Raw genomic sequence first — 14,774 nt, 5'->3', positions numbered from 1 at the left:
GCAAATGACCAAATTAACCCTTCTTAAGTGATTGAAAACATAAGATGGGGAAAATCTAAACCAGCTTTAAGCAAAGTAATATAAATTGAAATGTGTATATTCCTCTTTTTTTTCTTATTCCTTTTTTTTTTTTTAGTGAACACATAAAAATGTCTTAATTCATACCTATCTCAATGTCCAGCTCATGCATTGTGTCCTGTTCCTCGTGGGTGGGGCCCTTCTCTCACTCATCCTGTACCCAAAGCACCTTGCTCAGTGTCTGGTTCCAATTAAGTGCTCAGTAATGGGTTGAGCAGAATGAATTAAATTAACCAGTAATACCACAAGTTCAGCAAGAAATAAAAATCTTACATAAGAAATTGGGGGTAAAAACTTCCCACTACAAATCACCCAAAAATACTAAGTAAGGTATAACAATGCTGCTTTAAAATGCACAGCTGAGATTTCAAGAAAGTAAAAAAAAAAAAAAAAAAATCTCAATAAAAGAGCTGAGAACAGGTGCCAGGCAACAGGGGCGGCTGGTTCCCAGGGCAACTGCTGGGTCATCATGAAGAGCTGGGATGAACGGCTTCCCAGTGCAGATGGTGGTGGGCGGCTGGAGTGGAGAGCTAGACCAAAAATCAGACCACGGAGGTGACAAAGAAAATTTTCTTACCTGCATTTGCTTTCCAGGAGGAAAATCTAAAAATCTGTCACCACAGGTGTGTCCCCCCGAAAGCTGGGTTTTCCCATTTGTGTCTTCTGCCTGGTACAGAAACCCTAAGCTGGGACATTCACGTAAAGTGTCCTGAACTGGACGCAGCGGGGATGCCCGGCTCCAGTACACAGGTGCTTCTGGAAGGAAGCATCTTCACCCAGGCCTCATCTTCACCCAAGCTGTCCACAGATCAAGTCCGAGGACAAGCTTGTCTCCCCAGTGCACAAACTACACAAAGAAGGAGCCACTGTGTGTGCAAGTCTGCAGGTACCAAAGTGAGGCTACATCCTCAAAGCTTCAGATAATGAAGTGAGCAGGCATGAGTGCATCTGAAATGTTTTTGAAAAAGTGGAAATTAAAAATATAAACCTGAAACAAGATGCTGTAGCCAGACCTTATCTGGGAAAAAATCGACCTAAAAATAAAAGTCAGGAAGATATATTACATAGGAGCTCAGAGGCAGGCTCTGCAGTGAGGAGTGTGGGCACCAGGGACGCAGCACCGGATGCGGTAGGGAGAGGGAACCACTCGGGAGGACAGCTGGTCAGTCTGACGGCAGGCCTGGCAGGAGAACATGCCATGGCTAACAGCCCGGGTGATGCACCAGTTCTCCAATGCGGAGAGCAGGATCACCCCAAATACAGAGAGAAGGCCACGGCCAGGCAATGGTGCCGATGCCAGAAAATGCCAGAGACCAAGAACAGACGGCCCCCTGCATGCACAAGAGCAGCAGGACAGACAGCAGGTGCCTTCCAAGGGCCTGGAGAAGATGACCGTCCACTCAGACCGTGCTGAAGCTGAACTTCCACCCAAAAATGAAAGGGAAGGAGACATCTCAGAAAAACAAGCCAACAGGATCCACAACCAGCAAACCCTCATTAAAAATGCCCAAGGAATGTGCTTCAGGGGAGACTATGAAGCCAGAAAGAAGAACTGAGAATCAAGAAATAATGTCAGCATAAATAGATAGATGATAGATAGATAGATAGATAGATAAGGAAGCCTAGCAAAGACTTGACTATTTAAAGCAACAGTAGGGACGTCTGGGGGGCTCAGTTGGTTAAGCGTCTGACTTTGGCTCAGGTCATGATCTCACAGCTCGTGGGTTCGTGTCCTGCATTGGGCTCTGTGCTGACAGCTCAGAGCCTGGAACCTGTTTCAGATTCTGTGTCTCCTCTCTCTTTGCCCCTCCCCTGCTCACGCTCTGTCTCTCTCTCTGTCAAAAATAAAATTAAAAACATAAAAAAAAATTTTAAGCAATGGTAAAATTAGGCAGAAGGCACTAAAAAACAAGGTAAAGTAAATACCGGACAGCAAATAACACAGTTGACGGGGAGACAAAAGTTACACGCAGCACGTGCACAGAATAAAACTAAAACATCAGAGCAATAGCACGAGGTACAGATCACATGCACACACCCTGTGAGGGCATCACGGGGGTCAGCACCCCAGCATAAGCAAAGTGGTTACCTGGGGCATCCCCGGGGTCTGACTCAATTGTCGTCCTGGTTTTGGTGACTGTTGGTAGGTATATTATAGATGTATTATATGTATATAACATATAACGTATATTATAGATATGTAGATGTATTATATTAATATGTATGTAACGTATTACATGTTATGTATATATTAGATATTATATGATATGTATACATTATATTGTTTTCTATGCTTTTGGTAGGTTTAAAATATTGCATTTTCCGTTATTTAATGTGAACTCTGACCACAAAACAAAATCCCCAGTCCTATTTATAATCCCTCACTCAGTACAGAGAATAGAAAATGGACAAAGACTTAAAATTAGAGTTTTCAAACACACTTTCAGAATGCCAGCATGCCCTCGCCTCTCTTCTTGAGCTAAAAAGAATGCCAACAGTGTCATCACAGGTGCAGACTCCTTAAAGTTTAAAACGGGGATCTTGGTTTGCATCTTAAGGTTCAAGGAAAAATCCTCCTGATATCAGATAATACATTTGCTTCCAAGGTCGAACTTCAAACTAACCTTGATTGCCTGAACTATTTGAGAGTCTAGACTAATTTATTTCATTTTCTCATTAAATCTTAACTAGAAACTCATTTTTCCAAATATTATAGTTTACTTCTGAAATATGTCATTACTCAGTATTGAGACTCCAATAACAAGGGTAACAGAGAGGGAAAACCCTTGTTGAAGTCATCACCTTGATGTTAAGAACAACACAGGGGATGGGTGGTGGGTGCAGGCCAGCCTACAGGGGTCCGCTGGCCTGCGGTGGTGGCCGAGCCCCGTGAAGCTGCAGGAGCAAAGGCCTCATCGGGCCACCCCTGCTGCCCCAGCCTGCACCCGAGTTAGCTCAATGACCCCAGGGTGAGAGCTCTGCTCAGTGTGTCCCTGGTGGGCACAACCCCTCTCCACAGTTTAGAACTAAGCTGGTGTGAACCAGGCTATGGAGAAATCAGGGCCAGTGCAGAATGTCCCGTGGTCCCCACTCCCAGGGCCCAGGGCAGTGTAAACCCAGTTAGGTCAGAACACGTTTGCAAAACCAGCCAGTTCCTGTGGTTGCTGGGGCTCTCTCACAGGAAGCACCCCTCCAAACCCCTCTGGTCTCAGCAGCAGAACAGTGATCAGACAGTGAAGCTGGGAACCCCTTCAGGTCAGTCTTCTCCTTGCTCCATACAAAGTCATCCACGATGAATTTTAAGGAAAAAGGTGGGCATTTAAAGAGGTGAATAAAATGTCTGGGTTCAGAATGGAGGTGGGCTTGGGCACCTGAGTGGCTCAGTCGGGTAAGCATATGACTTCGGCTCAGGTCAGGATCTCATGGTTCGTGGATTCAAGCCCCGCGTCAGGCTCTAACAGCTCGGAGCCTGGAACTTGCTTCAGATTCTGTCTCCCTCTCCCTCTGCCCCTCCTCCGCTCGGATTCTATCTCTGTCTCTCAAAAATGAATAAGCGTTAAGAAGAATGGAGGTGGGCTGTGAAGTGACACTGTCTCTCATGTGCCCGGCCATCAGCAGCCAAGAGCCCTGCATGAAAGGAAGCATGTGGCCGGATGTGGGAACCTATGCCTTGTCCACTGCTGGCCACCAAAAGCTCACATGTGTGTTTTTCTTTCTGCAGATTGCGTTTTATGTTCTGGTGAAAGCCATTTACACGCTGGGCTACAGTGTCTCCCTGATTTCCCTGACAACCGGAAGCATAATTCTTTGCCTCTTCAGGTAAGTATCAGAAATGAGCAGTTCTGCAGTCTGAGACCAGAAATTGTCCATTTAAGCCGTCTAGGCCCATCAGAGGAGGACAGAAGGTCACTGCCTCCAAGCCCTCTCTCTGTGTGTTAAATCAATAAAACTCCCTCGGGGAATGCTTGTGTGAAATATGATGCTAATATTTACATTTTTATTTAACTATTCTGCATTTCTTATATAAAGAGATAATACTGCCTTTGGACAAGAATTCAGTTCAACTGCTGTTTACTGAATGTTAGCCATTGTGCAAATCTTTTGAAAATACAGAAGCAATGTGATCTCGCCCTTGCTACTCAGAAAGCAGCTACGTTTGGGGCATCAGTGCTTTATTAAGAGACACTACACTGTGGTCAAGAATATGAAAGCAAGGGTCAGACTGCCTGGGTTCAAATCCTGGGTCAGTCTCTTAGTAGCTGTGTGACCTTGGACAAATTACTTAACCTGTCTATGACCTGTAAAGTGTGGGTGCTAGTGAAGCTCTGTGGCATGCAGTCAGCACTCTAAATTTTGCGTTATTCCCCTGCTGGTGAGGTTAGAGTTCCCCCCGACCTGAACCGCTGGTAGGTCTTTTCAGTAACTAACAACATACACTGTATACAGCTGGTTGGTCAGAGTTAGAGGCTTTGGTTTCAGAACAGAAGCTTCTGGCTTGAAAAGCTTGAGTATCACTAGCACTAAATAAACTGGATGATATCCCACTTATTTTAACAAGGATTTAATCTTATTTATCTTCACACAGATTAGTTCAAACGTTGGCCAGTATTCAGATAAAATCAAAGATAAAACAAATGGAATATTTTAGAAACTAACAGACAGCCCATTAGGAGATCCATACTTGGAAGTAAACAAGTGAAAACTGATGAAGAACGCAGCTGAGAATCCCTTCAAATGTAATAAAGTCGTTTATTTTTTTCAGGCATCTCAAACATATCTAGAGGGTAGTAATTCTCAGAAAGAGTACGTCAGTACCTTTAATCCAGAACCGTGTGGGGTAGTCACCATCATATTCTAGTTCTGAAAAGAAAAGGAACAACTCTGGTGCAACATTGATATCTGTTCTATCTTTCGTATTTTATTATGTATTTTTAAATCTTCAAATGGTTAAAGATTAAAGAAAAAGAAAGGAAAAATGTAGGGAGGTAAGCTGGTGACTCGATAAGAGTAACTTGAACTAGAAGAATTTCAGCTTATGTTTAAAGAGTTCCCATCTTGAACAATCCGTATCCGTGGCATTGGCGATTTCTCTCAGGTTTGTGATACATGACATACTGAATTAGCCAGCCTAATGGCATTTTGGAAGTTTTGCAAATGTGGATGTGGGTCCTTAAGAGAATCTCAGATGGCATCATGAGTATCAAACAGTCTTTTATACATGGGCCTCGTTAGTCACCCACTGGTGACACTTGGTTAGGAAAGGACATGTCTGCTTCGGTGTCATTCTGCTGCTGGTTCGGAGTGTCACGGCCGCCAGGAAAAGTGTCCAGAGCTGATGTGCAAGCCCTCAGGTCCGCCTCCACCTTGGGCCACAGAGGCGCTTACGCTGCTGCCTCCATCTGTCAGCTGCGCTTATGTGTCCCATGCCACAAGTGTCGATTTCAAACTCCCAACTGTAAAACTAACTCCATTTCCAACCCAGTAATGCCACTCAGGAAACAGAATTACTTACAGTCGTGGAACACTTGCTGTTCATAGTGGCCTCATAGCTAAGAAAGCATGAAGTAACCACGTTCTTCTTTTACAAACACAGAAACGGCGTGACGTATCTCCTACGCCAAGTCCAAAGTGCAGCATAGACTTGAATAACAAACACACGACCTAGTTTTGCGTGGGATTCGCTGGGTGGTCGTCGCAGCCGCCATCTTTGAGTACGTGTGAGGTCCAGGCACTTGACAAAGCAGCTCCAATCCCACGAGCCCGGGAGTAACCGCGCCGGTTGCTAACACAGACCACACCACACACTCTACAGGTGTTTATTAACTCAGTCCTTACGTTAGCTCAGGCAGGGAAGTGCCACTGCTGTCCCCGTCCTACCCGCGAGAGGAGGGCAGCCCGCAGAGGTGCCGAGCACCCAGCTTGCAGAACTGGACAGATGCGCCACCGCCCGCCCCTCCCTCCACCCTCGGGAGTTGTTGGGGTTCCGTTCTAGCCCCCGAGCCTGAGCGGGCTCCAGCGCGGCTTCTCTGGAGGCCACGGTCTCCGCTCCACCCTTCATCCAGTGCAGATCCCTACTCGGAAGTGAAATGTTAACACTGAGCGCTGAGGGATAAAGGACTCAGCTAAGAAACTCAGCAAATGTGATTTATTTGGATTTAGTGTGTGTTCATCTCTGAGTGACAGCGATAAACCCCCCACCGCATTCAGGGGAATGTCATGGGTGAGAGAGAGTGAGAAGGAGAAAAAAGAAGAGGAGAGGAGAGGAGAGGGGAAGGGAAGGGGAGGGAAGGAGAGAAGGGGAGGGGAGGGGAGAGGAAGGGAAGGGAAGGGAAGGGAAGGGAAGGGAAGGGAAGGGAGAACGGTGGTTTGAGAGATGAGTGAATGCAGCCAGCCCGAGGGGCAGTGGGCACAGGACAGCGTGGGGCAAAGGGGCCGCTTTCCAGGAGAGCTGTTCCCGCGAGGAACAGACTTTCACACGCATTGCCTATTTCCTTCAATTTGTTGGATATTTTTATTAATTTTCCCCTTTAAGGTTGTTATACATTCTGTTCTTCTTCTAGGCATCACCCCAAAATTGCAACACGCATCCTTGTCTCCTAGGAGTTAACCTCCAATTGCTATTTTTACCACTTCCCCATCAATTCGAGACTTTACAACATTTTAATTCCACTTACCCCCACCCATGCCTTTTGTGTTTTGTGCTGTATTTAATCCGACGTCTATTTTAAGGCCATAGGTCATTATAGTTGCCATCATTTAGAGTCAGTATCTATTTAGAGACGTCTTCATCTTCCCCGAGTTCCTTCCTGTATTTCGTGTCTCCACCTGGGGTCCTTCCCCTTCTGCCTGACGACCCCCTTCGGTATCTGTCAGCACAGGCCTGCCAGCAATGACTCCTCCTGGTTTTTGATTGCCTGAGATCACCTTAATTTTGCCTTCATTTGAGAATATTTTCAAGAGTGTTGAATTCCTTATCGGCAGCTATTTTCTGTCATCACATTAAACATGAGCCTCGTTTTTCTTTTTAAAGTCAGCTGCCAGTCTCACTGCTGCTGCACTGAAGGGATGCGTCGTTTTCCCCAGACGCCTCGAGGGTTTTGTTTGGTCTCGGGTTTTCAGCAGCTGCACCATCATGGGACTTAATGCGGTTTCCTTGGTATTTCTCCTTCTCGGGGTTAATAACATTCCTTTAATCTGTTACTGGGTTTTACTAGTTTCCCAAAATTCTTACCTAGTATTCTTTAAATATTGCTTCTTCCTTTTTTGTCTCCTGTTTCTTCCCAAACCGTACTGTCATGGGTTCAGGGTTTTCACCATTTTCCCTTATATTCCCACAGAAAAAGCACTTTTTCTGTGATTTCCCTCATTTTGTCTCTGCTTTAATCTATACTTACTCCACTGATATGTTTTCTAATTCAGAGTATTCTCATGTACTACGTCTGATCTAACCTCAGACTCAGCTATTTGTTCATTTCAGGGTTCTTTCTGAGTTTTCAGTGTTCCGTTTGATTGTTATAATCAATTCCATTCTTTAAGACAATTCTCTACCTCTTCATCAGTTTTCTTGACTATGTAAATCTGAGCAAGACAGTGCATGTCTTGAAATGCCAGTATCTGAATCTCCTTCTATTCCCTGGGGTTTTTGTTGCATTTGATCATTAGCTCCTGTTCCCGGCACGCCTTGTAATTCATTTTTGAAATTACAAATAATTAAATTGTAGAGGCTTTGGGTGATATCTTGCTACAGAGAGGATTTAATTTTTCTAGCAAGATGGGCAGATCACCCTGAGCCACTCGGGGGTTGAGCTGATTTGAGACCATGTCTCAAGCTTTGGGAAGTCTGTTGTTTCTGGTTTGTCATAGTTCCTAGACCATAGCTCTTCCCGGGTTTCTAATTAAAGCCCAGGAGCGTCTCTGTTCCTGCAGACCCTGAATCCCAGTAGCCGTTGCTCAGTGCGTGAGATCGCTAACATTTCTTCCCAGCCTTACTTCCTTAGCCACTGCTTTCGCCTCATCCCTCGGCCTCTCACCCAGCACGGCACACCTTGTGTGGGTAGCTGCCTCACATGAGGAGACCCGAGGCGGAGGGAGGACGTAGGGTGCATCTCGGTGTCTCCCTTCTCGCCTGGGTCTTGGTCCTCTAGGTCCTGGCCACTCTGGCCACAATCCTGAGTCCTCAGGTGGCTTTCTGAAATCACACTGACCCCTTGGGGGGAGGTGGTCAGATAAGCTGCTTCTTTCCAGCCTCTCATGCAAGACTTCTGCGGTGTGTTTTCTAATGTACTTCAAAAATGGCACCTTTATGGGGCGCCTGGGTGGCTCAGTCGGTTAAGCGTCCGACTTCAGCCAGGTCACGATCTCGCGGTCCGTGAGTTCGAGCCCCGCGTCAGGCTCTGGGCTGATGGCTCGGAGCCTGGAGCCTGTTTCCGATTCTGTGTCTCCCTCTCTCTCTGCCCCTTGCCCGTTCATGCTCTGTCTCTCTCTGTCCCAAAAATAAATAAACATTGAAAAGAAATTAAAAAAAAAAATGGCACCTTTACTTAACCCTAAAGATCTAGTAGTGACTGTGGGAGTGCGCTTGTGTGAAGCTTGCTTCCTGAGGGCTCTGAATTAAAAGTCCACGTCAAATCAAATGCCCAAATAAGTGTTCTCCAGAGCAGAATTTAAGTGGTACAAGAGAATTAGAAACAAAATGTTCCAGGCACTTTTTAGAGAAGCAAGGTATCATTAAAGTTGAGTTCCAAGGCAGATCACGGCTATGGGCCTCCCAGGAAATTGGCTGTGAGGAGGTGGGGTCTTGGCAGCTGGAAGTGGGCACACGCCATTGCAGGCTCCGGACTCAGCACCGTTTGCTTTACAGTGTTATCATATCCTATTTCACAACCCCAGCCTGAGGAGCTCATCAGAAATAAAGGAAAAGCTTGATGTAGAAAATAGTTACCATAATGCAAAACTGAAAACATCCCAAATGTACAGTAAGGAACAGTAACTTCCATACAAAAAGAAGAAAACCTTAAGATTAAAGCCACATAGGTAATTGTTAATGTGTTCACAACATCTGAGTTGATTATCTAACCCTCCCCCCACCCCACCCCTGCCTCCCCCACCCCTCATCCCTGCCTCCCCCACCCCTCATCCCTGTCTTCCCCACCACAGGAAGCTGCATTGTACCCGGAACTACATCCACCTGAACCTGTTCCTCTCCTTCATCCTAAGAGCCATCTCAGTGTTGGTCAAGGACGATATCCTGTACTCCAGCTCAGGCACGCTGCACTGCCCTGACCAGCCATCCTCCTGGGTAAGGCTATCCCTGTGAGCAGGATCCTGTCACTGAGGGGAGGGTGGCCTTTGTGAACGGCCCCAGAGCCCTTTGCCTCCTTACTGCCCCACCCCTTTGTCTCTGTCCTCAGCTCGCACTGTGATGAAGTCCCATAGCCAGCACACAGGGGTCTCTGAGGCACTGGTGAAGGCAAGGGGCCAGGCCCGAGAAGCTCAGGGGCCTGGCCAAGAGGCTGGGGCTCAGAGCAGGTCCAGGTGGGCAGTGGAGACAAAGGCACACTCATCTTTGTCTCACCTGCAATGACAAAGGCACCTGCAATGTCCCAGGCACCTCCAAGGGCTGGAGGTCACGGACCTTGAGCACTGAAGCCCAGGCAGAGGCAGAACAACACAAGGGCACTGCCTCCAGTGATCAGCAGCCGCTCTGGGCTAGAAAACCTGATGCAGATGCACAACGCCATTATTTTCACCCCAAATCTCCCAGATTATGAGCATAGATGCTTCCATGGGTTGCTGGGAGGAAGTCGCCTGTGTGGTGAATGAACTCCTTCCTGCAGCACTTGCTGGGAGCCCAGTGCGCATCTGTGAGTATGCCTGGGCCCAGCTCTTTGATACAAGGGAGGCCGTGCCAGTGATTTCTAGAGACGCACACCACTGGTGCCGCTCTTCGCCCCTGGCTGTGTTCGTGGTGGGTGTTGGCGGGCCTTTAGTGCTTGGTGCATTTACTGTGCCCTCCGATACGCAAGTCCCTCCACTAAGTTTCCTCTGCGGCCGCATAATGCAGTGTCCTCAGGGCCTTGGGCTCCGGTGCCTCAGTCTGGATTTGACCACAGGCTCTGAGGCTGGCCCCTGTCTTCCTAAGGAGCCAGCATGCCGGACTCATCTGCGTGGCACTGTGGCTCTGGACTGAACAGACTGGAATTAGTTGTAAGACAGTGAAGCCTTTTGTAACATCACAGAACATCAGCTGTTTCCGAGGCTGCGGGTGAACGTATTTCTGGGGATAATCAGCTCATAACACACTTGGACTGAGTTAATAAAAGGAGTTTGCTGTAATAATAAAATTAACACAAGATCCTTCACCTAGCAAACTCCCACCCCTGAGGGGACATCAGGGCCCCTGGGGCTCACGCCCCACCATGGAATCTCCCACGTAGGTGACAAGGGGTGAGCCCCAAAGCCAGTCCGGGCTCTCCTCTTGCTGAGAAACCTCCACTCTCTTCTCTGGGGGGGCCTCAAAGCTCTGCTGGAAGAAGCCCTCCTTCCTCTGCTTCTTATTAAAGGACTGGGCCCTGGCGGGGCATCCAGCCCGGGGCCGTGCTCCCAGACACATAGACAAGACCTGGTGGGTTCCTGAGGGGCAGGGGAGTGACGGGGACCGGAGGGAGCGAGTGCCCTGCCATCGCCCGCCGCACCCCGCCTGCCCCTACACTGGGAATCACAGACCCCTCCGCCGTTCCCAACACTGGGGGCCTCGCCCAGCCGTTTCTCGAGAGTCTTAGAGGGCAGGGCTCTTTGCACGGACACTGAGGGTGAGTGCCCAGCGACCTTCCAGAGAGCAATTTGTGAATGAGGACACAGGCTGAGGGAAGCCCAGCAGCTGGGTGGACTCGATGGGGCTGCAGGCAGGGCTCAAGCCACAGGTGCACAGCACGCTCTGGCATTAAAGATCCCCCGAGGATCCAGGTGTGAGGCCTGAAGTGTGAGAAGGAGGGAGCGGGGACGGGGTGGCCCTGCCCAGTCCCCAGCTGCACCCACTGAGCTGTGTGCCAACAGAGGAAAGAAGGCAGGAGAGAAGGAGGACCGCGTCTTCCTTCCTATTGTGCCCAGAGAATTGGAGGTTTTGCGTGAGTCAGAGATGCAGTCAGCCCGCAGCATGAGGCACAGAAAAAACATCTTTTCTTACAGTTGCATTTGTGTGGACATTTTTGTTCTCAGCTGGGTTTGATCAAATCAACGTTATGCTCCCAGGACGAACACAGGGCACATCTCCTCCACATAGGTCCAGGAGTCTGTTTCTCAAGACATTGGCAGGACCGGGAACCCGACAGAGTCTGTTTCCTTCCAAGAGAAGGCTTCTCTCTCCACCGGCCCCTCTCTCTACACACCCTGGACGTAACAGTGACCCCTGGGCTCAGTGTGTCTCCTCCTGGCTGCCGAGGGGGCTGGCACAGGCAGTCTATTCGCACTGAGACCAGAACAGATGGCATGTGTAGTTGACAAGGATTCTCAAAAACCCACCCTCGGGCTTTCCAAGGTGCTCCCTGAGAGCCTGAGTGCAGCCTGCCCCAGGGAGGGCTTGGGTCGGGACGTACGTGGCAACTATGAGCTCTGCAATGAAGCCATAACATCTGAACAGGGATGCACCCAGCCCAGAGCTAAGTTCTGACCTGGCCACTGCCTGCTGCCCCAGGGGGGGCTGAGGCTAGGATGGGAGGCACAGACTCAGGCTGGAGGCTGAGCGTCTGCACATCATGGAGGCTCCTGGGCCCCCCGAGTGGCTGTGCCAGTCCACGGCCCACGTCAGAATGGCAGGGGTCAGGAGAAAGGGAGTGAGTGAGAGTGTGCACACGCGCATGCATGCAAACGTATACATGCATGCTCACAGAGGTACACACCTGCATGAACACAGGTACTGGTGCGCAGACACACGTGCACACACACAGTCACAAGCATGGGTGCACCCACAGGGGGACTCACACACACACGAACACACATGTACCTTCAGACTTTATTCCGTCCGTGTTCGGATCTATGCTTGAAAGGACTGCTGGTCTGGGCTTTGCGTGGTGCGGTGGGAGCCCCACATCCTCTAGTGTGGCACTGCTGTGACACCGGACACGTGTGAAGCTGCACAAGGGGGCATCACCACAGGCACACAGCTCTGTTGCTTGCCGTGCCAGGCCCACATATGCACCAAGGGCCACGTTCACCCCGTAGCCCTCTGCTTCATGGTGTTTTCACACATTTAAATAGCCTCTTTTTTTGTTGTTTTTAACCGGCTACAGATGCCATAAGTCTCCCAGGGACTAGGGGCACACCTTACATTTCTGCACGGTGAGGTGTGTTACTCACTCTTACCTTTGACAACCTGGAGGTGGGTTCAGCTTTTCCTGTTCTCTCCAGGGAGTCGGGCCTCGAGGCCAAGTGTCTTGTGTTCTATCATAAAGCCAAACAGGGGGCAGTGCCCCACCTCCAGTTCCCTACCACCGCCCAGCTCCGCACACACGGCCTCCTTCTCTGCACGGCTTTGCCTGGCGATTGTCTGGCCTCTGGAAAGGCAGAGTCTAGTCTAGAGACAATGAACAACCAGGTGGGTGCCTGGACGCTGACCCTCAGCAGGAGCCCCCGGCTTGCTCCCCTTGACTCCAGCCATGCACACTTGTGGGAGGCTCCGGGACCAGGGGACGGGCCTTGGCCCATGCACCTGTGTGTGTGTGTGTGAGTGTGTGTGTGTGTGTGCCGTCCGGGCTGCAGCGGGTCTCGGAGGCGCTCCTGCCACGCTCTGTGCCCTGAGGGATGCAGTTTGAAACCACCACCCAGGAAGGGGAGGTCAGCAGAGAGCTTGTCACTGCAGACCTCCTGTCCGTACACTGTGCTGATGGTCAAGAAACAAATGAGAAGAAAGGCAGAGACGGCGTTTTCGCTGTTTTACCAAGACAATGGAGTCAGGTTAAACAGGCTTTTCCTGCGTCTCTCTTCCTCAAGCGGCAGGACACCATGGCAACCCTCCAAGATCCCTGGTGTGTCACATCGAATGGTGGCACAATAGTGTAGCGTGTGGACGTGACCTTATTTCATCGTCCCACCAGTTACAAGCACTACAAACGTCAGTGCACACGTGTCTTCATGCACCATGTTCTTCCCTCAGAAGGAAGTCACGAGGGACCGCGGACCAGAGGGCATGTGTATTTAAACACTGTAACAAACATTGCCGCTTGGCTTTCCCAGAGGTCAATGACGTGCAGCTTTTCAGAGCTTTGCCGTCTGGTGGGCGCGGAACACGCACTTCTGTGGCACGAAGTCACAAGTTCACTTCGGTTATTTTCCCTGCTCCCGTACTTGCGTCCCCACATGCGCCTCTCCGCTCACAGCACCCGGGTCATGACATTCTGCGGGTGGTTTCCACGTGCCAGCCCTGCTCCCGGCCCTGCGGGCATCTGGCCCTCAGCCTCAACTAGCCGCAACTACTCTCCATGCAGCACCTTACAAAGATAAGCTGAGCCTTGCCCTACTTAGGAAAGAGAGACCGGAACAGGGTCAGGGTGGGAATACCGGAGAGAGTGCAGGGGCACCTTCAGTGGGCCACCTGGTTAACGCTCCCATCAGCCCCGGGCACCAGCTTGGAAGGGCTACCGTGAGTTTCCTGTAAGCACATCAACCCCCAAATACACAGGTCAGCATGTCAGTATATCCACATACGCACACGTGTATCTACCTCACATGTGTGTGTCCACCTGCATATACGTATACAGAACATCCGCGTGTCTCGGTATATCCACATGTATGTGAGCATATCCACATCTATAGAGGTATGCTCACGCATATATCAAATATACCCACACATACGTATAAGCACGTGTAAGTATGCGTGCATCTCCATCGCACCTGGACACATATGTATTCGGGAGGGGAGGCAGCAGAGATATAGAAGAATAGAAATGAAGTCCTGATCATTTTAGTACACTTGAACAAACTTACTGACTAAAAGCCTCAATTTCATATTTGCTCAAGAGGCTAAAACACCCGTACGTTCATGTGAAGGTCTGAGAGGTTAAAATACATTTATTTTATATGCTGTGTGGTTGTTCCCAGTGAAAACTCTTTCAAAATGCCTGGGGACATGAGGGCTTGCTGGATTCCCTTGTTTTGCCCTTTACTTCTCTGTCTCCTCTCAAGTGGGTGGTGAGGCCGAGCAGGGCAGGTAGGTGAGCAGAGGGTGGGGGGGCAGGGGCCACAGGCGGGTGTGCTCACCACCACAGTCCCACAGCTCGCTGCCTTCAGAGGCGTCTGTGGACATCTGCCTCCTGCCCGTGTTTCTCTTCCAGCAAGTTCTGGGTCCCAGGGTTGTGGATGCCAGGGGCCTCACTCTAACACTGCTGTGCTGGTGTCCTCAGCTCGTCACACAAACGTGTGCCTGCTTGTGCCCTGGAGCACCTCTGCCCACCGTGAGCTGTCTTATCATGGCCTGAACATGTTCTCTTGCTCTGTCCGTGACTTTCCAGGTCGGCTGCAAGCTGAGCCTGGTGCTTTTCCAGTACTGCATCATGGCGAACTTCTACTGGCTGCTGGTGGAGGGGCTGTACCTGCACACCCTCCTGGTGGCCATATTTTCCCCCGGCCGACGCTTCGTGGCCTATCTCCTAATCGGATGGGGTAAGGACTGTCCTCCCCGTGTGTGCCCGACACCCTGTCTC

General features: G+C 49.7%; 1 protein-coding gene across 1 annotated transcript in view; it reads left to right on the top strand.

Moving 5' to 3' along the window:
* The window catches only part of VIPR2 (vasoactive intestinal peptide receptor 2), a 71,043-nt gene that overhangs the window by 47,677 nt on the left and 8,592 nt on the right, over positions 1 to 14,774 (top strand). Inside the window, exons 5-7 of the mRNA XM_047095793.1 lie at positions 3,800 to 3,897; positions 9,235 to 9,376; positions 14,583 to 14,733. Coding sequence (XP_046951749.1) covers positions 3,800 to 3,897; positions 9,235 to 9,376; positions 14,583 to 14,733 — 391 coding nt within the window. The remainder of the gene's footprint in view (positions 1 to 3,799; positions 3,898 to 9,234; positions 9,377 to 14,582; positions 14,734 to 14,774) is intronic.

The sequence above is a fragment of the Lynx rufus genome, unplaced genomic scaffold (assembly GCF_022079265.1).
Source record: "Lynx rufus isolate CCGP_SWC_20201006 ecotype Redwood Valley unplaced genomic scaffold, mLynRuf1.p SCAF_4, whole genome shotgun sequence".
In the NCBI taxonomy this organism is placed as follows: domain Eukaryota; kingdom Metazoa; phylum Chordata; class Mammalia; order Carnivora; family Felidae; genus Lynx; species Lynx rufus.
The sequence above is the reverse complement of the archived record's forward strand: the minus strand, read 5'-3'. Positions and strand labels throughout refer to the sequence as shown.